The sequence below is a fragment of the Sturnira hondurensis genome, unplaced genomic scaffold, assembly GCF_014824575.4.
Source record: "Sturnira hondurensis isolate 20B ecotype Veracruz unplaced genomic scaffold, ASM1482457v3 Scaffold0020309, whole genome shotgun sequence".
NCBI lineage: Eukaryota > Metazoa > Chordata > Mammalia > Chiroptera > Phyllostomidae > Sturnira > Sturnira hondurensis.
In genome coordinates, this window is record NW_028092940.1 from 722,945 (window position 1) to 748,514 (window position 25,570).

Genomic DNA, 25,570 nt, shown 5'->3' on the forward strand with positions numbered 1-25,570 from the left:
AGCTTCAGTGCCCTTGCCTACCCAGTGAGGACACTGGGCCGAGCCACGGGGTTGTGAAGGTGACCGGGTACACTATGAAGGACGCAGCCAGCACAGTCCTGGCCCACATGTAACTCGAGGTGTCTGGAGGCGAATGCAAAGCAGACCTGCCACGGTACTGGGGTCCGAGGAAGCTGTCCCCGCCCTCTGGGATGGGGCGGGAGCAGGAGTGAGGAGGCCAAGCGCAGGTCCTGGGCAACCAAATTGGCATTCCTTCCCTTCCAGTCCTCTACCCACCACCCCCATGTGCAGCTTCCCCCTGGCCCTGTCTCCAGGCTGCACCAGGAGACCACCAGACATAGGGAACAGGTGTAGGGTGGACCTGCAGGTGGGAGCACAGATAGGAACACAGGTGGCTGTGCAGCTGGGAGCACAGGTGGCAATGCAGGTGGGAATGCAGGTAGGAATGCAGGTGGGAACACAGGTGGGAGCACAGGTGGCTGTGCAGGTGGGAGCACAGGTGGGAACACAGATGTGAATGCAGGTGGGAGCACAGGTGGGAGCACAGGTAGACGTGTATCTCGGGCCCTTGCTGAAGGAGTCCTGCCTCGCCGGCACCTTGGGTGAGCCATGAGAAAGGTGGCCTTACCTTACGAGACGAGAGCTTCTCCGAACTCTCCAGGTCTCCATCCAGGAGCGGCATGGCGAAGGAGCTCAGGTCCTAGGATGGAAACAGAGTGCATGGTCAATGACAGTGGCCCTCAGGTGCCCATCTGCCTCATGCAGCGGCTGCACACGGCTCTGCAGGTGTGCTGCCCTGCCTTCCTGATGCTCTCCAATATCAGCCACTAGGGAGGGGCGCAGATGGCAAAGGGGCGCAAGGAGGGTATGACGGTGTGGTCGCCCCCCTCAGAAATCCTGACCACTCTCTTTGTTCCCTTCAGAATGGGAAGTCGCTGCCTCCGGTCACCTGTCACCTGGGGGAAGGAGCAGGGAAGAAGAGGTGGGGACAAAGAGGAAGGGAAGGAGCCAAAAGGAGGCGGGAGTGGGAGGAACAGGCCCATCTTTGGGGAGGGGCCCGTGGACAGCACAGTGGCTCCAGATGTCACTCGGAGCCTGGAGGAAGTGCCCGAGGAGGCATGTCTTCCTGGGAAAGATGTTGGGGCCTCATGGGGGTGCAGGGGGCTGGCCAGCTGGGCAAAATGAACAGTAAAGCTGATGACAGAGTGGCCAGGAGGAGTGGCGTGGGGGGTGTGGAGCTGGCCACAGACTGGCCACGTCCACCACGAAGGCATCGTTTTTCCCTCCATCCGCCAAGCCTACTAGCCCACGCACACAAGAAGCCTCTGCATCTATCTGTGTCTTTACTTCCACCAGTGTGTTTGGTGGTTTTCGCTGTACCTCTCCTTGCACCCGCTTTACCCTGCCCAGGTCTGCCCCCTCCTTGGCCCAGCTCTCCCGGGCTGCCAGGTGGTACCCGCATCCTCCCGCCTCCCCTGTTCCAAGGCATCTTCAAACCTCTACATGAAGAGTGACCCCTGAGAAAATGAGGTGCAGTACGTCTGCATGGGCCCTGCCCCCAAAGCCACAGGGACTCCGCTGTCACCTGGGCTCCCACACCTGGTCCGCAGAACGTGCAGGTTTTACCCAGGCAGGTGCTAACCCAGCCTCTCCGGTGTTGATGGGTTTCAACAGTCTCGGGCCTGGTTGCACATCCGAATCTCCTGGGGAGCCTGGGCCTCCCCGGGAACGTGAGTTGACCGGTCAGTGGTGTGGTGCAGGCAGACCGGTTGTGGCTCTCCCAGACACGGCTGGTCTGGAACGCTGTCCCGACCGCCCAGACTCCCCAGCTCACCGCCACTCCACCCGCTCCCAGAACAGCCCCTCCAGGTCAGCCTGGCCTCCACGCGTGACAGACGGCCCTGCTGACCACCGGCCTCCAGCCCCTCCCAGCCCTGCCCCTCTCCACTGGGCTGCTCTCCAGCCCTCAGACCCTGGGTCGGGGAGAACTCCTCTGTGGGTGCAAAGCCCGATCCCAGCATTATCTCTGGCTGGTGCCCACCCTCAGGCGGCATCTCAGTCCCCACCTCGACGAGAGGGCCATCGGCTGCCTTCTGCCACTTACCAGCCGATCTCTCTAGCGAGACTCTCACGCCCTCAAGGGCAGAAGCTATTCAACTTGCTGTTCTCAGCCTGTCTGCCTGGCACACAGCAAGGGTGTCGAAGCGTTTGACTTCACTCCTGGGCAAGGTGCCCCTGTCCCTGGGGGCCCAGCATGGGGTGCTCAGTGCGCACCGATGAGCCGGCCAACACGCAGGCGCCAGCTAGGGAGGCAAAGGGACTCACGTCCACACAGCCTCGAGCGTGCGAGAGCAGGACGCAGGCCCACGCCCGACTTAAGCTGCTGGTGGGGGTGCCCTCCAGCCACCTCCAACCAGAGTGGAAGTCTCAGACCCAGGGGCCACGGTGGCATGCCCACTCACTGCTGGGCACTGCGTGTGTGCTCGGTCGAGCGTCCCCATGGGGAAGTCCCCGGGCACGTGGGGCAGGGCTTGCTGGAAGGCTCCCCCACCCCTGCATTCCGTGATTCTAATCTCCAGCACTCACCAGGAAACAGTGCACACCTGAGAGCCGGTGTGGGAAAATCACTCTCTGTGGCCGCCACCGGGCCCCTATCTGGGCCAAGAACTGGGTCCCAGCCTCTCGGGCTGGCTGACTATCAGAGGGCCCAGGCCATGGAGCTGGCCCTGTCCATGTGATTTCTCACCTTTCCACTCCACCCACGCCTTGCCCCCCTCCCCTGTCCCCTCAGTCAGCCAGTCGGGCTCTCCCTGGGTTCTGGGCAGGCAGGTCACCGAGCACGGCAGCGAGGGGCATCTGAGATGCAGTTTCTGCCAAGGTCAGCATGATGCTCTGGGCTCGTCCCTGTGTGCGCACTACGGTCTAGACCTTGGCCACGTGCTCCGGAGAGGAGCGTCAGGGGCTCTGGGGAAGAGACGCTCTAGGGCTTGCATCGGGACAAAAGAGGAAAGCCCCAGGTTTGGGAGCATTCCCGGGTGTGAGCTGACCCTCAAAGCAGCTCCTGGATCCCCCCTCCCTACCTCCGATCAGAAGTGCAGTCGAAAGTCCAAAGTCGGTCACAAAAGAGCAGGGTGCCGCGCAGAGCTGGTGCTGCCGCTGGCCTGCGCTTGTACCTGCCCGCCACTGCCTCATTTGGTCCCCAGAGCAGCCGCCACAGCCACGCAAGGTCCGTGGTGTCATCCCCGGGGTTCAGAAGAAGATACTGAGGGTCAGAGAGGTTACGCCTCTTGCCCAGGGCCAGACAACCAGGCCCACCCCCTCCTATCTCAGAGTCCCTCCACCACCTCCTGGGGGTGCTCCGTGCCAGGAACAAACACCAGCTCGGAGTTAGAGGCTGTGAGGAACCAGAGAGCTTTCCATAAAAACTGAGCAACTGTGGCACACTGAGACCTCAGGGGAAGGGGTGGGCGGGTGAGGATTCGAATGGTTCAATGTCCTTCCCCAGGCAGCCGATGGTACTAGCGTATTCTTAAAGGGTTACTTCTTCTTTTCTTTTAATTTTATTTATTTATCTTTAGAGAGGAAGGGAAGGAGAGGAGAGAAATATCAATGTATGGTTGCCTCTCATGAGTCCCCTGCGGGGAACTGGCCCGCAACCCAGGCACGTGCCCTGACTGGGAATCGAACTGCGATCGTGTGGTTCGCAGGCCCGCACTCAATCCACTGAGCTACACCAGCCAGGGACTTGAAGGGTTACTTCTTAATCAGGAGTGACTGAGACATGGGTGCGGGGAAGTACAAAGTGTCCAGCATCCCGGCAAGTACATGCTGGCATGCCTACACTTTGTATCGCTGGGGTCTTGTTTATAGCTCCCCGACATGTACCCCAACATTTCTCCATAAGATCACAGAGTGTATACTGTTCACAAGCAACTGACATGCGTGAGTTCTGGCAGAACAAGGCTGGTTTCCTCACGCCTCAGCCTTAACCGAAGGGGTTCGTGCATGTGGGCCAGATGCCGTCCTGCCGGGTCAGCGTTTCTGACGCTCGGTCTCAACAAAACTTCTTTGTTGACGCAGCTGGGGTACCCCAGAAAGAGGCCTGGGGAAGGCGCACATACAGAACAGAGAGGCTGGCTGCCACTGTCAGGGCCCACGTCTGCACCTGAGGGCCAGCCGGGGGGCTGAATGTCGGGGGGGTCACGGTCGAACATTCCCGTGAAATTACCGGCCGTTTGATTCCTGTCGAGGAAGGGACACACCCAGCAAGGTTTTCACTCCCCACTCCCGCTGAGCAGACCCAAGGGACACCGAGCACCAGCGACATCCGGAACCACCTGGGCATACATGAGCGCCGTGTCCCTCGGCAGGTCCCGACACGACCTGTTCGCAGAGACGGAGCCAGGGGCCAGTGCCAGCCCAGCCCTGTGGTTTACTACCTGGGGGATCTTGGGCACGTCTGAAGTCAGCCTCACGTCTGTCAAATGACAGGGTTCAACCAGACAACTTCGGAAGGTGCCTTTCAGCACCCACGTCTACACAGAGCAGCAAGTGGGGTCCGGAGCCCTTTCGAGAGGCACTGCCGCGCCAAGAACACAGAACAAGCTCCTAAGACCAGTCACCAAAAGACCTTTCCTGCCACCAAACCACCAGATCCACTCACAGCCCTTGAAACTCAGGGCCTCAGGGTTGGGGGGGGGGGGACTTCACGAACGTGAGCAACACCCAGGGCAGGAGACGGGCACGCCATTCGAGGCCCCAGTGATATTTCACAGAGGAGGAGGTTACCACCCAGCTGTGCCCATGGCTTTCTGTCCGACCTGTGTCTCCATCAGCTTCTGAGCGCTGACCCTCCGGGTTCTCGAGCAATTTCTAAGGCCTCTCGTTCTTAAGTACCTGGGTCATCAGTACAAGTGCCAGGTGGGTCCCAACGGACACGTGGTGTGGTCCCAGAGGAGGCGTGAGAGGCTGCCTCTGAACTGAGGGTCCCTCAGTTTCCCACAGGGAACCCTCGTCCTGCCTGTTTCCCCCACTCGCCCATTCCCAGCCACTGACCCAGGGCAGCTGCCCGCAGGACTTGGCCCTGTCTGTGTCTGACCCTCGGGGAAGAGGGTTGGGACCCGCCCAAGGTGGCAGTGAGGGCCTTGGCGAGCGCGCAAGTGGGAGGCCTGGCGGGGTGTCTCCAGATGGACTGGCTTTGCGCAAAACCTCGGCACCACCAAACAGGCAATTCCTGGTACCACGGTGGGGGGTTGGTGACCAGAGCCACGGTCAATTGGAGCCTTTGAAAAACACGCACGTTACATAACCACTCTCAGAAAAAAATAAGGAACAAACCCTGAATCACTGGAACTCGGCAACAGGGGCGGGACCGGGGCCAGATTCGGGGAAGCCTAAACTTAACCCTTGGGGAGACTCCAGGAGTCTTCCTTTCCCGCAGGAGGCGTTACCGCTTCTGCCTGCCGTCTGAGAGACTTCCTGATGCTAAAAAGAAAAAGAAACCCCCTATTTTTCACTCCCACGCCCCCCACTCCACTTCCCTTACACCTGGTGGTCCTGGCTGAGTCACAGCTGGCCTACCGCCTGGCTCTGCACCCTGGCCAGTGACCTTGGGTCTTCGGCCTGGCAGTGAGCTGGCCTTTTTCCGACGAAAGACGCCCTGGGCCATGCAGCCTGCCCCTGCCCCTGCCCCTGCCCCTGGCTTTAAGGAAGCCCCGTCCCTACCACCATTCCCAGCCCTCGCCCAGGGCTGTGGCTGGCTCTACAGCAGCAGACAGTACGTTCTTGTCCCCAAAACCAAGTAGCTGCAGATTCCCAGATCACAGCCGTCAAGAGGCCTCCATTGTCCCCTGGGCGCTCTTCCGCGTAGTCACTCGTCCCAGCCCCAAGGACCCGGGATTTTAATCTATTCGGTGAGTCTGCAGCGCCTTCGGCGGGACAGGGCGGTGGCTGTGAAAAGCACATCAGATGGTCTGAACCAAGGCCCTTCCCACAGTGACAGGGGACTGTCAGGGTCACCAGCTGAGGAGACCTCGGCCTCGCCCACCAAGGCTGGGAAGAGGCACAGGACTCAGGGCCAGTGTGTGTCACCCCGCACACTGGCCCTGAGTCCTGGGTCACTGACTCCCGCTTGACCGAGACCTGAAATCTGGCCCAAGAGTTTCCACAGAGATGCTAACTGAACCAGAGCTGCCTGGTCCCTCCGCTGCCGGAGGCAGGACGGCGACTCAGGACCTGGGTGTGGGTATGCGAGAGGGACAGCGAAGTGCGCCTGCTCTGGAGACGCCGCAGCCTTCCTGCTAAAAGGCAGCTGGGCCTGCCCTGTCCTGTGGGCCGCCTGCGCTTGACCAGAGCTAAAAGCAACCTCAGGAGGTCCCTGTGTCTCCCGGTTCAGAGCTGAGGACCACCCCCCCCCCCCACCTCACTCAGGCCCCAGAGACCTCTCAGGGGAAACGTTCCAGGCTCCTGCAAACCACCACGAGGAGAAGTGTGGAGTGGGAGGGGCGAGATGGGCGGAGGTGACAGGGGGTGGAGCCTGGAGGGAGGCCAGTGGCTGGGGAGGCCCTGGAAAATTCCAATGAGGAGCCAGCTACTCACAGGCCACCAAGAGGTGTCTTGCCAGCTCCCTTCCACAGGGGGCATTTAGGCCCATGTGAGGAGACGGGAGGAAGAAGATGTTGTGGATAGGGGCGGGGGGTGGTCTCTGGACTCCAAGGACCAGTGCCATCGCCCAGTCTGGGACAGTTAAGTTCTGCGCCCACGCAGCCAAGCCCCGGAAGCAGTGATTCAATCCAGCGGGAACCCAGAGCCTGCTGGGGAGGTGCACGTAGAGGAGGTTGGTACCTACGATCCTGCCTTTCAGTGAAGCTGATTACCTGGCACAACGTGGCGGTTTTCGCCCAATGGGCTGAAAGGCCAAGGTTTCAGAAGAAATTCTGCCCCAAGACCTCAGCATCGACACCTGCCTGAGTTCCCACCTGCTGGCTGCCCTTTACCTATAAATATATTTATAGCCCTGGCTGGTGTGGCTCAGTGGATTGAGTGTAGGCTGTGAACCAAAGGGTCGCCGGTTCAATTCCCAGTCAGGGCACAGGCCTGGGTTGTGGGCCAGGTCCCCAGTAGGGGGCGCATGAGAGGCAATCACACATGGATGTTTCTTTCCCTCTTCCTCCCTTCCTTTTTCCTCTCTCTAAACATAGATAAATAAAATCTAAAAAATAAAAAAACTTATATAACATTTATATAATGTAATTACATACTATGTACTTCATTAACTTGTAATCATCTACACTAAGATACACAACATATATGTATTAAGTATACGTAATACACACATGCTAGTACTATGTGTTCATACTGATGTGTGGATACTAAGGGTATATGACACGTGTTAATATCACTGTGTAGACATTAAGGCTACATGTGGCAGAGCTCAGCCCTGTCCTGGTCCCATTTCTCTGGCGAACCCTGATATTGACTCGGAACCCTGGATGTTCTTGCCCGAGGTGGGGGTGGGTGCTGGCCTCGGGTGAAAGGCCGGGAGGCTGTCCCCATACAGGTGGGTGGGCCCACGCGGTCACCCGTGGTCTCTGTACACGGAGCAGAGACTTGCCAAGAGCTGTGAGCCGTCCCAAAAGGAAATGGCTGGATGGGAGGACAAACACGAGCATTAGAAAGGCTGACTGTCCCGGCGGAGTTAGGTGGAAAACAGGAAGCAGCCCCGCTACGCCTGTTGTGCCTGCCGCGGCAGGGCACAGACACCCAGGAGAACGGCAGGGGTAGGGATGTCCCACCCGCACACGGCAGCCTCGTCTGCCCCAGCCTCACCCGGGAGCCTGAGGCACCATGGGGACATCACACGTCAGGGAAGGTGTGAGTTCCCCTGGACGTCGACCACGCTGTATTAGAACCGAGCGGCAGTCAGGGGCAGCTGGGAGCCGTCTCCTTCGCTGAGTGACTCGCTCCTCCACTGTCCCCCACACACAGCAGGACTCAAACGCTCGTCCGTCTTCCCCTGGACAAAACTGCCACTGGAGAAGGCACTCACGAGCTTGTTCACCCTGAGGAATACACGGCCATTGACAGCCCCCGGCACAGTGCACAGTGAGACCCGCTGACAAGGGAATGACATTCAAGTGGGACATCTTTGTCACTCAGGCCTTCTGAAGGCGAAGACAGACTGAGCCCACGAGCCACCCTTGAGAGGAGGGGCAGCCCTTCGCTTCCAGGGCTGTTTTCAGCAGTGACATTTGCTCTGTGACATGACGCAGACAGACCTAAAGACAGGGTCCAAAAAGACCGGTGCTGGCTTCCCAGAGAGCCACAAGTAAAATGCCAAACCACCCACGGAGGTGGCTGTCACTGCGGTGTTAACCCCTGTGTGGCTCCGCCCCATGACCCCAATGGTCCTTGGTTGGCCGCCAGCCCCCCCACCCCCCAGCTGCCCTGCCAAGCGCCCTGCAGGTGGCGTGGGCACCATGGGGGAAAAATCAAGCAGGACTCGGTCTGTGTTTGAAGACAAACTGCAGGAGGGACACCACAAGTTAGAGCAAAATTGGCACCCAGGGAACATTTCTGCAAGGTCACAGGGCTGCTGGCTCGCTCTGAGACACGCCCTCCTCTGTGCCGGCCAGGCTTGCACAAGAGCCAGGCTTCGAGACCTCCTCCTACCCCCAACCACCTCAGGGACTTGGCCCAGAGACTGAGCTTTTCAGCTCGGAATTTCCAAATATCCACTGTCCATACTGGTGCAGCCACTGTGGGAAAAGGTATGGAGTTTCCTCAAAAAAGCCTGCCCGGGCTGCTATAGCCCAGTGGATTGGGCACCGGACTGTGAACTAAAGGGTCGCTGGTTCGACCCCCAGTCAGGTCATATGCCTGGGTTGCAGCTCAGGTCCCCAGTAGGCAGTGTGCAAGAGGCAACCACACATTGATGTTTTTCTCTCTTCCTTCCCCTCTCTAAAAATAAATAAAGAAAAATCGTTTTTAAAAAACAAACTAAAAATGAAACTGCCACTTGATCCAGCGATTCCACTAAGAATATATTCTAAGAATCCAGAAAAGCCCATCAGAAGGAACATAAGCACCCTGTGTTTGTTGCAGCGTTGTTTGCAATCGCCAAGATCTGGCTGTGTGTCCGTGAGTAGATGAGTGGGTAAAACAACTGTGGGACAGTCACACAATGGGATGCTGTAAGAAGGAAATCTTACCGTTTTGCAACAGCATGGATGGGCCTGGAGAACATTATGCTAAGTCAGATAAGCCAGTCAGAGAAAGACAGATACCATATGATCTCACTCATACGGAATCTAACAAACAAAACAAACTGACAAAATAAAACCAGAGGCCCGGATACATGAAACAGACTGACAGCTGTCGGAGGGAAGGGGGTGGGGGAGGGAACTGGAAAAGATCAGCCGAAGAACATATATGCATGTATGCATGGCCCATGGACACAGAGAACAACGTGGTATAGGCAGCGGGGGGCGGGGGGGCTGAGTGTAGTGGGGGAGAAGTGGGGAAATGGGGAACATCTGTAATACCATCAACAATAAACAGAAAAAAAAACATGTAACAAAAGATTGGTCCCTACCTCGCTGGTGTGTCTCAGCGAACTGAGTAGTAGCCCTCAAGCCAAAGAGTCACTGGTTCAATTCCCAGTCAGGGCACATGCCTGGGTCGCAGTCCAGGGTCCCAGTAGGGGACACACGTGAGAGGCAACCACACATTAATGTTTCTCTCCCTCTTCCTCTCAACCTTCCCCTTTGTCTAAAAATAAATAAATAAAGCCTTTAAAAAAAATAAAAAGATTCCGCCCTAACACCTGCACAGGTCCTGAGGGGCCTTCCGTCCCTACCTGCTGAGTCTCCCACCCGCCCTGTGCCAGCAGCAGACTGAGAAGTGCAAGCTGTTCAGATGAAGCAGTGAGGCGCCAGGGCTTCCCGCAGGGAACACAGAAGAGCCGTGTCCTCCGCTCGCTTTCACCCCGCCGCGCACTGGCTGCTCCAGCAGCCTTTGGCCGCAGCATTCACGCCCTGAGTCCCCACCCATCACTGTGCGACGATATACTGGGCTACACAGCCAACAGAAGTGTAACTCGGAATAAAACGAAAGAGCAGTGCGTCCTCTCGTCAAGGTCTGGTCTCAGTGGCGCGCAGACGCAGGATAAAACGTGCGCAGACGTAGGATAAAACGTGCGCAGACGCAGGATAAAATGTGCGCAGCAGTAGGATAAAACGTGCGCAGACGCAGGATAAAACGTGCGCAGACGCAGGATAAAACATGCGCAGACGCAGGATAAAGCATACGCCTTACTGCGCTATGATGCAAAGGATCTGACCGAGCCTGCCCGGGATGAGCTTTGCAGCGATACAGGTAGACATCAGGGACAGGCTGACTCTGTGCCCCCTCCTGCTGTCCTGAGAGTGGACAGGGATGGGGTACTGTCTTTTTTCCTCTGCCCCCCTGAAGCCCTCTGACTCCTCTTGTCCTCTATGCTCAGAAATGAGTGCAGGAAGTGAAGAGACAGAGCATTCGGGGGGGTGGGCAGTTCCTTACCTCTTCCCCTGTCATGCGCTCAAAGCCGCCACATGGTAGAACCAAGTCCTATCCCATTGTGCTCCTTCTCACTGACTTTGACCTTCCCACTTATGTTGCCGTTCCATTTGACCAGGACAACCTCACAATGTCATGGTGCAGGTGACGCCCCAGCAGAGGCCCGGCCGTGCTGGGCACACTGTGAATGTCAGCAGTAATTATTCTGCCAGGCCCCCCTCGCAGTTTGGCTCTGCTGGCCTCTTTGCATGTTTCCTCCAAGTGACACACCTCTTGGGCCTAATCTCCCTTGTCATTTGTTGGCCTGTGTGACTTTGTTATTTCCCAGAATCCTCCATGCCTATGATCATTGCTAGTAATGGGAACAGCTGCTCTGAGCACCTTTGAAAATAAGTTACCTCAAAGTACCCTCACTGTCGTCCTGCCCCCTGAAGGCTGGTGGGCACTACACAGAGAGGGGCAGCACATCCATGGGGACCAGCAGGTCCAGGACAAGATACCTCCCCACTTCCCCATCTTTCCGGGACAGGGCCTGCCAAGGGCCAGGTCTGGCACCCTCGGGGCAGCCCTAGGTGGGAAGTCGGAGTTCTCAGCAGCCTGCAGTCTAGCTGCAGGGCCTGCCCAAAGTTGCCCTGAGAGGCCAGTGGTCACCAGTCCACCTGGGGACAGTTGCTGGGTGGCCACGTAGCCCAGGTCTACGCTAGGAGCCCTTTCAGAATGCAGAGGGGCGGGTGCCTTGTGCACACACCCAGGGGATCTCGTCTGAGGTCCAGCCTCCAGTCAGAGACGAGAACGAGCAGAGCACAGCTCACCATGTGAGGCAGCACAAGGTCTGGGGAAGGTCTGAGAGCCAGGCCCCTCGCTCAGGTGTAGGTGGCCGGTGTGGGCCAGAATCACAGGCCGTGGCCTCCACCTTCCGGGTGGACGAAGGTGCTGGGCGTGCCCACCAAGGGCCTCAGGTGCTCTGCAGGTGCGGATGAATCCTAGGGCCAGAGGGGATTCAAGGCCATCAACCATGGCAAAAGCAAATCCAAATAAGGAACGCGCTAGGTTTTTGTTGTTTGTTTTTCAGCTGCCAACAGCCCATTCTGCTAGGGCTGGGGCGGGGGGCAGGGTGCTCATTATGTAAGGAGGGGAGGGAAGAAAAATGCTGTATTCGAGGCCGGGACTGCAGAAACTTCTAGAGCAGCTGCTACCACAGCAGGGAATCAGGTACAAAACACAGAGGCTGTTTTTCAAGGCAGGAGAATCAAAGCTTGCCTCTCACATCCCAGGAATGGGGTTAAAAGCCGTCATCTCTTAGGAGGCCCAGTCACTGAGATGTCCTCGTGGGCAGGATGTTTCCCGGGCCACGCGCCTCCCTTTGGGCCAGGATGGGGCCAGCCCTCCGCACTTCTGCTCCCTGCTGGGATCTTTAATTTCTGCTGAAAAACACCAGAGGATTTGGGGCCTGGGGGGACATTCCTAGAGCCAGAGGAGCCTTGGGATTCTCTGTCCCTTGGCACCTCCAGCCTTTTCCTTTTCGCATGTGGTCACATGTGTCCTGGAAGCCTCTGGATCACCCATCTCTGCCCTTCACACCCACGAGGTCCTGGAGACCCCACCCCACACTTGAAAAACATGATTCTCCAGGCCCCAGGTCCTTGCACCCAGACTGAGTGGCCTCTGACCTTCCAGGACCACCGTGGGGAGCTGCCAGTCCCCGAGACCCATCCCGAACTGGCCTGGGAAAGAGGTTCATGGAGAAGACAGAGCCACCCCCCACTCCAGTCCTGGGGAGGCCACACGTGACAGCATCCATCAGAGGCCGGGAGCACTTTGCCCTTTGAGCAGCCCTGGTACCTCGGGGAGCGCACCCTGGCAATGTGACGCACAGGCAGAGTTCACGCTGCAGCAGCCTGGGACTGGCACGGGCTGGTGAAAGTGGAGCATCCCGAGAGAGGGACACTGAGAAGGAAAAGAAAAGAAAGAGAAAAAGCTCCTGGATGTGTGAGTGGTTGACAAGGCGTGGAGCAGTCTATACACTCTAACCGGAAGCCCTGCGTATCAGAAAGGGGGAAAACGCGCTTTCCTGACTGTGATGTGGGGGAGGCTCCGTCCCCCTCAGCCTCGCCAGCGGAGGATGCCGCCCACTGCTGGACTTTGCCGGGTCCGTGGGAAATGGTCTCTGTGTGACCTACGTTACTTATGTCTGTTCTGTTTCACTGCTGGCTGAGAGGGACCCTCTGAGCAGCTGCCGCAGCTCAGAGCAAGTGCAGGAGTCGGTACCACGGGGAACAGTGTTTCTCCAACTGCAGCGAGAACAAGGCAGGTCCTGGAGTCAATTCAGTCCACCCAGGCTTTCTGCTGTTAGGAATGGGATGGAATAGAATGGAATGGAATGGAATGGAGCAGAGGGGTACACCTAGCACAGAGCAGCCGGTGCGCCAGGACACTCGATTCAGGCTGTGTCTGCCCAACCACAGCTTCGTCACCGCAGCCCCCCGTCAGAGCCTGCAGGCCCCAGGCGAGGCGACTGCAAGCGCAGTTTGCCTATTGGCTGCATGGTTGCTGCCCCCTCCCCAGCCAGCCCCCCGCTCACTCGTGCCTTCCCTCCCTGCACGCACACGCTGCCCCCCGTCGAGAAGCGGAGCCTGGTCCCCCACCTCTCGAGTCTGGGCTGGTGTCCTCCGCAGAAATGCGGCGGCGTGGCACCACGTGACTTCAGAGTTAGGCGAGGAGACTTGTAGTGTCCCCCCAAAACCTTCCCCAGGGAAACCAGCTGCTGAGGTAAAATCCTACCACCCTGAGACCGCTATGCTCTGGGGAGGCTTGAGCTAGCCACAGGAGAGGCGGCTGGCCCCAGCACCAGATGCAGCGGGAGGGAGCCCCAGGGACTCCAGCCTCCATGGCCGTCCACTGAAAACATGCAAGAAGCCCCCCATGAGGGCTGCCAGCCGAGCCAGGCAACCCCTANCAGCCCCCGCTCACTCGTGCCTTCCCTCCCTGCACGCACACGCTGCCCCCGTCGAGAAGCGGAGCCTGGTCCCCCACCTCTCGAGTCTGGGCTGGTGTCCTCCGCAGAAATGCGGCGGCGTGGCACCACGTGACTTCTGAGTTAGGTGAGGAGACTTGTAGTGTCCCCCCAAAACCTTCCCCGGGGAAACCAGCTGCTGAGGTAAAATCCTACCACCCTGAGACCGCTATGCTCTGGGGAGGCTTGAGCTAGCCACAGGAGAGGCGGCTGGCCCCAGCACCAGATACAGCGGGAGGGAGCCCCAGGGACTCCAGCGTCCATGGCCGTTGACTGAAAACATGCAAGAAGCCCCCCATGAGGGCTGCCAGCCGAGCCAGGCAACCCCTAGCCCCCTGCCAATGCCAATTCATATCTTAACGCTTGGGGACGGTTGTGATAACACCAGTAGAGGACCAGAAACGATGTTATCCTATGAAAGTTGCTTAATTTCTCTGTGCCTCAGTTTTCTTTTCTTTTTTTTAAGATTTTATTTATTTATCTTTAGAGGGGAAGGGAAGGAGAGAAGTATCAATGTATGGTTGCCTCTCGTGAGTCCCCTGCGGGGAACTGGCCTGCAACCCAGATGTGTGCCCTGACTGGGAATCAAACCGCGATTGTGTAGTTCGCAGGCCCGCGCTCAATCCACTGAGCTACACCAGCCAGGGCTGTGCCTCAGTTTTTGAATCTGCAAAATGGGAACCTCAGGGACTGTCTCAGCTTATGAGTTAACATATATAAATATATAAAGCACCTAACACATGGGTGCCACCACACAACGACATGGCAATGATGCATGACAGTCACGTGGAAAATGCCAGCCATGACTCTGACTTCCTGGTTTTGGTGGCCAGCTGGGTTCTTTAGGGTGGATGTGATCATTATTGAGTGCAGAGGGCCAGACCATGGGATCTTGTGTCTCGGAGCTTCGATCAGGGAGACGGGCAGATTCGACCACACCCTGGCGTCTGCTGAGATCCATCCGAACCCACAGGGGAAAGGGCAGGTCAGCAAGGCAGGCCAAAGGGACTCAACCCCCGGGGACACAGTCAGGGACACAGGAAAGCCCCTGCAACTGATAAAGCCTTTGGGGGTGCTGGACACGCTCTATACCATCACTGCGGTGGCAGTCACGTGACTGAGAACATGGGTCATGACCCGTCTAATGATATCCTTACAATGGGCGATTTCACTGTGTGCAAACTACATGTCAATAAAGCTGACCGAGAAGTGGCAGGGCAACCACCAACCCATTGCTGAACCACTGGGGAGAAAGAGGAAGAACAAGCCGCCTACAGGGTGTCTGTTACGAACCCCGGGTACTGAATGGGCTTTTCTAACCGGGGCAGGTGGGGTTTCCAGAAAGCAGCTAGGCCGGGGGTCAAAGTTCCATCTCATCCCCCAACAAAATTCCTCAGGTGAGACTGCTCTCTTCATGCCAAAGCACCTGCCACACCCATCGGACCGGGCACACTTGCCCCTTCTCCCCGTTCCTGGGGTCTGAAAGCCCAGCCTTTCGCCTCCGGGAGCCCCGTGAGCACGCATGGCCTCGATGCACCCACAGGTGTGTTTGCCGGACGCTGAAAGCCAGCCTCCTCCCAAAGGCCAGTCCCCCGAGGTGTGAGATGTCCTCCCAAAGGTCCTCCCGAGGACCTCCCAAACCTCCCCCAAGGCCCCTCACTCGGGACAAGGCGGGACTGAAAAGACCAGAGGAGAGAACTCGTCACACCAGCGCCTTCTCTGATTAGCCATTCCTGCAGGCCCAGGAGGGAGGAACCAGAAGAGAGGAGTCTCGGGGGAGTGGGGATGCACAGAGAGAAAAGTGCTTGGGGGAGGCCAGTTTGGGGGAGCAGCGGAGCGGGGACCCTGGACCTCAGGAAGGGTCCTCGGGGTGGGGAAGGGGGTCCCCGCAGGCACTTGTGGGCTAACAAGGCCAAGACTCCCCAGCCTCTCTCTAAACCGCCCCTCCCCTCCTAGCCAGTAGGGAGGGAGGGGTCGCTGAGCACCAGGGACTGGGCAGCTGAGCACAAGTGGTGAAGAGCACTGTCCCCTGGAGCCGGATTATCTCCCGGTCCACCAGCCTGACATCCCGGCTCCCCCGAACTCCTCCTGTATCACGCAGGGATTGGGAAGGTGGAGGAGAGGCGAGGAGGGAGACCACTCATAAGCAGGCGCTGAGTCTCCCTGTGCCGCCCCCCTGCCCCCCCCCCCCGGCTCTGCAGGCCTCTGAAAGGGAGACTCTGTCCCGGGGGTGAAGCTCGCTGCACAGGTGGCCCCGTGCCCTCGCTCCTGGCAGCCAGGACGAGGGGAGTCCTCCTGGGGAGAGTCGCCAGGGAGGGGACTACCAGCGAGATCCCCAGGGGTCCAGCAAGGCCTGGAGGGGCTTTGTGTCACTATCTCAGGGGACCCAGAACAGAGGGCTTCCCAGGCTCCCACACCAGACACCCAAAGCCCCTTTCCTCACCCCCAGACCTGGCTGGAACGTGTCCCTCCACCCCCTCCAGGACCCACCCTCCTTTCCAAGTGTCCCCCTGGATTTGTGTTGGATTCCAAGGCTCTGGGATTGAGCAGATAAGGGTAGGATGACTCAGAGCGAGTGGGTGGTGACAGATGCCTGCCACCAGCTCTGAGCCAGGCCTGGCGGTTCTGGGGAAATGCCCGGCTGGGCTCCTGGACTAACATGAAGGACAAATACCACCAGGGACCAGAGGGCTCTGCGAATCTGAGTGGAAAACCTATTCCAAACAGAAGAACCCCAGCGTTGCCTCCCCCACCCACTTCCAGCCCGGCACCAGCAGCAGGGTCCCCAGAGAGCCCTGGCAGGCTTGGCAGAAGTCTCACCAGCCTCCCTCGGAAGATGGGGTGCTGCCCTGCCCCGTGCTGGAGGGGGCTGCGTGGGGTTGGGCCAGGCTCCCCAGCGTCAGGTACCAGAAGCCTCCTCTCCCCTTGAAGTGTATCCTGCTCGCTCCTAAAACTCAGCCCCTGCAGGGACCCCGCCAGCCACCCTCGGCTCACTCCAGACTCTGAAACAGGAAAGCTTGCCTGGCACTGAGTGCTCCAGTCCTCCCTACGGGGGTAGCAGAGGGCAGGGGGTGTTTCGAGACCACCAGCCTTTCTATGAGCCCCGAATTCCTGCCAGGGCCGGGTAGAGAAGGGTTCTGTTTGGCTTGAGTTTCGGATAAGTAATGATCAGCCTTCCGATTCTCACCAGTGAAAACTTCCCCTATGATGCCTTCACATGTCTCGCAGTGGGAGGAGCCTCATGGGGGACAGGGTTCAAGGACGGTGGCTGTGGTCTGTGTCAGGCACCAGAGCTGTGGGGACCAGAAGGAACCTTTGTCTCGATGCAGTATTCCTCGTGTCTTATCACCCTGTTTCCTTCCCGAAGTCTGGTGCCCGGGATGGTTCATGGGAGATTCTGCTTGCTGGTCCTGGTCCCTGGAGGGCTGGGCACCTGTCCCTGCACTGCTTGCGGGTCCCATGCTGTCCGTTTCCTCATGACCTTCGCCCGAGCGCAGGCCACCCTTCACCTTGGAAGTCCCAGAACACCCGGAAGGTTCACGGCGGGATTAGCCCCAGTGGTAGTCCCGCCTCCCGGTGCTGAAAATGTGACTTAGCTGATCCGGCCTGCCAACCAAGGAGAACATCTGTGTGTAAGGTCAAACCACACGAGCTGTTTGGGTTACGAGCGAGAAAAAAGCCACACAGTCTTCTGAGGCTCCGAATTGCCTCTTCTCTCTCCTGCGCCCCTGGTTCTGTGTCGGTTCTGCCCCTGAGGAGCCAGGACCCCTGTGTGAGGAGCTCCAACCCCACCTCCACGGCCCTCTGCTCCTGCCCCTCAGCCCCACCCAGGGCTGCTCAGAGCCCTGGCAAGTGGGCGGCCCCCCCACCCAGGCAGCAGGGTCACTGAGGCGCAGCCTGCAGACGGTGGGGCCGTCTCGGTGCCGGCTGCCCCGAGGGTGTCTCTCTGTTCTCTTATTTACTGAGTCTGCACGGTGAAGCCCTAACTCACCAGTGACTAACACACTGAAGCCACCATCACCTGGCAGATGGCATGCTCCCTTCAATGCAGACGTTAAACAATGCAATGCCACCACACGGCTCACCCCGCAAAGCAAAATCAAAACAAAAACCCCTGGGCTGCCTTTGCATCTCTCCTGCCCTCTCCTCCCCTCTCCCTGCCTCCCTGCACGGTATCTTAGGGTGGGGGGCGCCAGAGGACACCAGGAAAGAGCGTTGTGATTCAAGGAAGATAACACGCACAGGCCGCTGTGACCTCCAGGAGACATGTCAGTGGGGGAGGCACATTGAGATAGAGCAAACAACCCACCAGAGAGCAAGCCATGCCCACACTGGCCAGGCGGGCAGGGGGGAGGGCTGGGGCCTTTCCGTCACCAAGGACAGATCGAGAAGCGGCTGGACTGGAGTGGCAGGGAACAATCCGAACCCCACAGAACCCGTAGCCCTCCTGCCTCAGTTTCCTCGGGAAGAATCAAAGGGAGGAGGCCCAGGGAATCCCATCACACTACGGTCCTGGTCAAGCGCCGGCTTTGAGAACGATTCTGCTGGGCTCAGCCAGGGCACTCTCCCACCTGCCCGCTCACCTAAAGGGCGGTGCCTGTTTATTGAGCATCTGCTATGGCCAGAACTGGCCCTGGGTCCACTTCACCCCAACCCTGTGAAGCTGTCATCTCGAGAAGATGAACTCATTTGCCCGTGGCCCGCAGAGGGTGAGAGAGTAGGATACAGACTCAAGCTCACATCTGACACCCAAGCCCAGGACTGAGGGGCTTCTGGGGCAAGGACGGGGCACGTCACCGGCTGCCTGGGCACAGGATTAGATTGTTCTCCTAACTCAGGTCTCAGTGACTGAGGTCAGAGTCCCGCAGTCTGTCATCAAACCAGGTCAGGGCTCTGGGGCAGAAGTCGCGCTCCTGGGTGAGGTGCCTTGCTGGAGAGCCCGCAGGCTTCACAGGAGTCCCCTGCAGGTGCCAGGGTGCTGAGACCTCCAGGCCGGAGGGGCCAGGGAGGCGCAGAGCCTTCCAGAAGCCTAGGTCCTGCCTGGGACTCCTGATAAGCCGCCATGCCAGGATGACAGCTAGGGGCACCAGACGTTCTTCACACGCCGCAATGGGAGGGGTGGCTGAAACACAGAGCCTGAACTTGGCGGGCTCTCAGGTGGCTCAGTTCGCTGGAGCTCAGTTGGTTAAACCAAAAGGGTATGGGTTCGATCCCCAGTCGGGGCATGTAAGGGAGGCAACTGATGGATGTTTCTCTCTCTTCCTCTCTCTCTGAAATCAGGAAACATATCCTCAAGCCAGGGAGTTGGGAAGATCCAAGGGGAAGGGCGGCCCCGAGAAGCACAGGAGGCTGCAGCTCCAGCCCCCCAGCTGCCGGTGCGGAAGGAAGGACATGGGACACGGAGAAGGAACAGAGCTGAACACGCCCACACGCACACGTACCACCTCCACGAGTTATTCTCTCTAAATCACCGAGGAAAGTTACGTAAGGAGAGAACAGACACAGCTCCAAGGTGGCCCAGGAACACGCGGTTCCTCCCGGGGTGTCTGATTTAATCAGCGGCCCCCACAGAACCACACGGCGAGTGGCCATCGGCGCCACACACGGAGGAGAAAGAGCGGCCAGGAGGAAAGAGCCCTGCACACGGGCACACAAGCACCACGCGCTCGGCCACCCGGCTCCCAAAGGTCTGCTTACTCAGCCCCAAGGGGTCCTGGGGGCGTCCTCTCCCGGGCGCTCTTCAGGGGTGCCGGTGGCGGGGACACGCGCACGCTCGCAGCTGTGAAAAATCCTGCAGCCTCTCTCCGAAGCCCCATGAGAGCCGGGGCTGCCTGGCCCCGTCAGCCCAGGCGCGTTCTGGGGCTTGGCTGCTCCCCGAGCCGCCGATGATGCACGTCTGCAACAGATGGGGACCGGGGCTGGGCGTGTTCCCAGTCCCTGCAGCCCGTGCGCGCCACGGGGACGGCAGACAGTGTGCCGCTCGCTGCACACTCAGGCAGAAGTCCTCGCCGAGGGGCTGCACTCATTACCACCTGTGCCCCGGCTGGTAGGGAGGCACCTCCTCGCTCCACAGGCACGTCTGCAGGGGGGGCAGGGCTGAGCCAGGTGTTTTTAAAAAGACAGGCAGCAGGGTGAACGGGGGCAGGAGAGGCCAAGGAGGAAGCAGCTGGTGGCGACAGGGCTCGGGGTCCTCCAGCCCGCGCAACACCCTGTCCTGTCCCCTCCCTCCATGCAAAGGCCAGTTAGCTTCAGAGGGAAACAGCAGGGGGCCTCCAGAACCCTGGACTCCCGGAGACCCCTGACCTTGGAAGAGAGAGACAGGGGTCCTCTTTCCGGCAGGCCTGTGGATGGCTGGGGCTGCCCCAAAACGCTCTGCCAGACAAACCTCCACTTGAAACCCCGGTCGCCAGCCCTGAGCCCGCAGCCTGTCAACCTCCAGAGGGTGGCGTGGTCCCCACCTGGGTTAACCAGGCCCTGTTTTCCGAAATTCTGACATCTGGGGCCCTGCTGGCTCCGGGGATCAGCCAGGCCCTGGAGATGTAAGCTGCTCACCTAGGACACGCCCTGCGCGGGCCGACCAGCCAATCAGGAGCCAGAGCCCCTCGCCTGCCCTGTGCTCTCACACACTGGGCCTCCATCCTCCTGCCTTAGCCACCTGAGGGCAGGTCCCAGACAACCAGGGGCAGTCCCTGCACCCAGATAGACCCCAGACTTCACACCCCAGGCCAAGGCCTGCTCAGCCTGCCGTGCCCGTACCTTCCAGAGGGAAACCCAGCAAAGGCCCCCCCCCCCCATCCTACCCTGGTCCCCCCACCTCCGGACCCACCCTGGTGNCACCTAGGACACGCCCTGCGCGGGCCGACCAGCCAATCAGGAGCCGGAGCCCCTCACCTGCCCTGTGCTCTCACACACTGGGCCTCCAGCCTCCTGCCTTAGCCACCTGAGGGCAGGTCCCAGACAACCAGGGGCAGTCCCTGCACCCAGAGAGACCCCAGACTTCACACCCCAGGCCAAGGCCTGCTCAGCCTGCCATGCCCGTACCTTCCAGAGGGAACCCCAGCAAAGGCCCTCGCCCCCATCCTACCCTGGTCCCCCCACTTCCGGACCCACCCTGGTGCCGCCCTGTGTGGCCCTGTGCGGTCTGTCTGCTACGCCTCTGTTTCTCGGGTCTGTGAGGACCATAAACTTCTCCTGACTGTCACTCTGGTGTCTGCATGTCTGGACACACCCATGACAACGAGGAAGCCCTCAGCACCCTGCCCCACTGGGTGCGCAGGCTGGTTGGGAAGAAGGCGGGTTGGCATGGGTAGAAGACAAGGAGGGTCCCCATTTCAGAATCCGGCCATGTCCACTGTTAAATCACACTCGTATTTCCTCCTTCATGGCAATGGAGGAGTTAGTTGCTTGGAAAGACGCTGAGTGAGCCGGTATGGGAGGGTATTCAAGCAGAGGGGTCTTCTTGGAGGCATCTACCCTCTGATTCTCTGCCATGATTTGGCCGCAAATCTGAGGTTCAGGTGAGGGTGACGATCAGGAGAGGCAGACAAGACGGCCGTGGACGAGTCCCTCGGGGGGCTTCGTGAAGGGGGCCGAAGGACCTTGCATGACGCTCCAGCCAGGGTCACAATCAAATAGGCAACTGAGGAAGAGTTGGGGACTTCGGGAAGCATTGCATGCGGTTGGGAGCCTGTGGCTTTCTTTAAGGTGACTTGCAGCCCGGGCAGGTGAGGGGACGTCACCGTCCTTCCAACGGTCCATTCTGAGACCGGCAGGATTGAGGCAGAGCCTGGTGGCGACATCTCTCTGGGCACCGGGTCGTGGCTCCCACCAGCGGATTACCGCCAAAAGTCGCCTGAGGCCAGAATGCTATTTCCTTGCCTGTAGGATGAGCCGTGTGTCACCTGAGGGCCCCCCCCTCGTTCCTCTTACGCCCAAACATGAGCACTCAGGGACAGTGGCCCAGGTTTGTCATTTCTCTGAACCACAGTGGCCCCTTTGAGAAGAGAATCTGAGTGAAGACTCTTGTCCATTTCCCATGGCTGCTGTGGGGATAACAGACAAGCAAGCATTCGGACGAAAATTAAGTGCCAGCTTGGAATGTTCTGGAACCAGAGGGCAGTGCGCGCGTGACCTCACGGTTTGGGTGCCACTTGGGGATGAGTGAGGGGTCCCTGCCTTGCAGGCAACCCCCCCGGGCAGGGGTCCGAGTGTCCACCAGAGACCCGGCCAACCAAAATATTTTCTCCTTCCAGTTCTGGCACTCGCCCCGCAGGGTTAGCTGGGCTTGCGTGACTGATTCGCGCTTTCCTCCAAAGCACACAAACGGGCCTGCAGAAGAGCTGGAAATGCCAGGAAAATGGGCTCCACCGTCCAAAGCGCTCATCAGAGGTTCGCTGGACTTGGAGACCTGCGCCTGGGAATGACGGATGGGGTGCGAGCGGCTGGCGCGGACGGGGCCGGGCGCCGGGGACCTGGCGTCTCAGGCACCTGGTGGTGTTTGCCAGAGACGCAGCCGCATAAACAGCCCTGCTCCGGCTTGCAAGCCGCCAGCCACAAATGTGGTTATTGTCCGCCCCCCGCATTTACTCTCGCTTCCAGAATCTCCATCCCACCCCTCATGCCCCACTTCTTCTTCAGGCTCTGAGCTGCGCCCCCCCCCCCCCCCNCCCCCCCCCCCCCCCCCCCCGCCCAGCTCTTCTCAGAGAGTGAAGGTCAGCCCTCTAGAAGGAGAAGCCTCGAGGGTCAAAGACATTAATTAGCAAAGCCGGACCACTACTGGCCGATCCGCAGGTTTCCAGGACATTCCTGGGGCACATGCTTCTGATTCACTGCCACACTCACACACACACTCACACACTCAAACACTCATTAATCCTCTAAGTATCACTCTCAGCAAAACCAAAATAAGTCGAAAAACAACACACCAGCTCCGTGCTGCCCACAGAACACGCCCCAGCTCTTGGGAGCTGGGCCACAGCCACTGGGCCTCCCAACCTCTCAGGCTTGCACGAAGCTGACCCCAGAGTCCTCCAGGGTCCCCTCCACCCCCAGTCGGCTTCCCTGGGTTCTGTGGGTGGGGGCCCTGGCTCTGCCCTGGAACTGATATGCCTGGGTGCGTTTTTTAGTGCTGGGCATTGCCACGGGCTATGTCCACCTCCACCAGAGGGAAAGGGGGGGAATACTGCCCATGTGACCAATAAAGAACACGCAGCCCAGCGAGGCTGAGTCACGGGGTCCCTTCCCTGCAAAGCCCGGCTTTGGTCCTTGCTGTTCAAACAGGATCACACGCCCACTCCTCTCCTTTACTGATTGTTTGCTTATTTGTATCTTCCAGTTGTTCCTTGGCACAGGCTTAGTATTTATTACTTGTGTACTTAAAATTTAAGAGGAATACGTTCACGGCTCTGGAAGTTGGTCACTCTCTTTTGAGGGTCCACCACAGAGGAATTCTGAACCGCAGACGAAGGCTGCGCACACAGACCACCGTCTCTGCCGCCCCAGGGGACAGCAGCCCAGGCGCCCAAGGTGGGGGGGGGGCGTCCTGCACAGGGGTCCTGACCCGAAGCAGCGGCTGGAAAGAACGGCCACTTCGCTGTGTAAGTGGCACGGGAGACTAGAAACACGTCCCACGAGAGTGAGAGGGGACCCCACCCCGGCCCCGGGGAAACACACCTGGGTCCCATTTCTGAGCGTCCCAGGGGGCCAGTACACACACCCTCGGCCAAATCCCACACCATCCTCAGCCTCGAGCACCAAAGTCACAGGCGGCATGTCTGGCTCGTCCTTGTGACAAGAGGCCACCGTGGGAAGGCAGCCGCAGACAGCCCTGGCCTTTGCTGTCCCCGAGCTCACAGTCAGCCATCCTGGGGCTGCCAATGCCAGGTCCTCTCTGCGTAAAAGGCTGGCGGGCGCAGGTGAGCAGGTGTATGCCCACAGGGTCCTCGCCTCTTGTTAGGCTCCCTGCTATGGACACGCGGTCCCTCTGGTCCCTGGACAGGCCGCCAGGGCTCTGGAAAGCTCTGGAAGGCTCCAGAAAGCTCACAGCGCCAGATCTTCCACTGCAGCCACAAGCCAGGCTTGGCTCACCCACAGCCGAGGGCCGGTGGGCTGAGCTCCAGGCAGGTGCTCCAGTTCCGGCGGTCGGTGACCGAAAATCGCCTCCAAGGCCCCGCCGAACAGAAGGCTCGGGCTGCCCAGGTGGCAGACGCCCAGGCTGTCGCCCTGCGCCAGTCCTCCGGATTTAATTGAAACAGCGCAAACCACCCTGGGGCAGGGGACAACGTCGTCCCTGCAGACTGCCATCTCTAACGACACCCCGAAGCGCGCCCTCACTCCTCCGCCTGAGAGAGGGGAAAGGTCAGCACTCGACCTTTCAAATGGAGGCTAGTGGTCAGTGGGTTCAAATTCCAGCTTTGCCATCTACACGGGGCTGTGACCTTGGGTGAGTCGCTGAACCTCTCTCTGCCTCAGTGTCCTCACCTGTAAAATGGGATTAATGATACCTAGACCTCCCTGGCTGGGTGGTTTAGTTGGTTGGAACATCATCCCACCCTCCAAAAGGCTGCAGGTTCCATTGCCGGTCAGGGTAGGTATGGGAGGCAACCGATGGATGTTTTTCTCTCTTTCCCTTTCTCTCTCCCCACCCCCTCCTCTCTCTCTAAAATCAATAAACAGCCCTGGCTGGTGTGGCTCAGTGGATTGAGTGCCGGCCTGTGAACCAAAGGGTCACGGGTTATATTCCCAGTCAGGGCACGTGCCTGGGTTTCGGGCCAGGTCCCCACTGTGGGGCGTGCAAGAGGCAACCACACACGGATGTTTCTCTCCCTCTCTCTCTCCCTCCCTTTCCCCTCTCTCTGAAGATAAATAGATAACTAAAATATTAAAGCACAAAGGTGGATTTGGCCTTGGTGTACGAACAATTGTCAAGTGCCAGATGCTCTACCCAGTATGTCTGGGGATGAGAAAGCAGGACCCAAGGAGACAGAACCATTTTTAAAAAATAAAGTTTCTATTCTTTCTTCCTTTTCTTCCCTTTTTATTGATTTGAGAGGGAGAGAGAAACGTCGACTTGTTGATCCACTTACTGATACATTCATTGTTTGATTCTCGTAGGTGCCCTGACTGGGGATTGAACTCTCAACTTTGAGATGCCAGACTGGCAGGTGCCTCATCTCCCCCAAAAGCCTCACAACTCGGCAACGTCCGAGGCTGGGGAGGGAGATGTGAAGCAATGACACCCTGTGTCTGTATGTCCAGCCTCCGTCAGCCTGATCCTAAGGTCCCCCACATTGGGGTGAGGCCAAGAGGGGCCAGAGCCACCCAAGTGGGTGGCAGCCCAAAGGGAGGTCATGTCGACCTCTAGCGGCTCCTGACGTGGAGGGAACGGCAGGACCCCAGGGCACTTCTGCAAAAAACACGGATGCTCAGCTCCATTCAGGAACGAATGAGCCAGATCTCTGCAGCTCAGAGGGGGGTCACTGAATGCACCCGCCTTGAGGACCACGGGTATCGTCCAGTCCCTTGCTGCAAAGATGGTGAAACAAGCAACAGAGAAAAGGACATGCTCATAGTCCCTCTGTTGTCCATGGTATAATTTATAGAGTCAAAGTAGTGGGTGCCTTTGCACAGGGCAATGGGAAGTCAGGGATCAGAGCTCCACCTATAAGCAGAGTCAGGGTTGGTTTTTTTTAAAGATTTTATTTATTTATCTTTAGACAGAGGGGAAGGGAGGGAGAGAGGGAGAGAAACATCAACATGTAGTTGCCTCTCACACACCCCCAACTGGGGACCTGGCCTGCTACCCAGGCAGGTGCCCTGACTGGGAATCGAACTGGCCACCCTTTGGTTCCCAGGCTGGTGCTCAATCCGTGGAGCCCCAGCAGTGAGGGCAGGAGTCGGGTTTCGATGTAAAGCGAATGGAGCGGAAATCCCTCGGACTTCGGTTGTTCATGGGCGCTGCCGTAAATCGCCCTTGGTCCAGAACATCTGTCGTCATCTGGGTCT

General features: G+C 58.8%; 1 protein-coding gene across 4 annotated transcripts in view; it reads right to left on the reverse strand.

The window, feature by feature from the left end:
* The window catches only part of PRKAG2 (protein kinase AMP-activated non-catalytic subunit gamma 2), a 194,697-nt gene that overhangs the window by 132,530 nt on the left and 36,597 nt on the right, over positions 1–25,570 (reverse strand). For 3 of the 4 annotated variants that reach the window (XM_037029475.1, XM_037029472.1, XM_037029473.1), the window contains exon 2: positions 629–700. In XM_037029475.1, the coding sequence (XP_036885370.1) occupies positions 629–700 (72 nt within the window). Of the gene's footprint in view, positions 1–628; positions 701–1,585; positions 1,600–25,570 lie in introns of those variants that run through there. The other variant, XM_037029474.1, reaches the window with a different exon arrangement.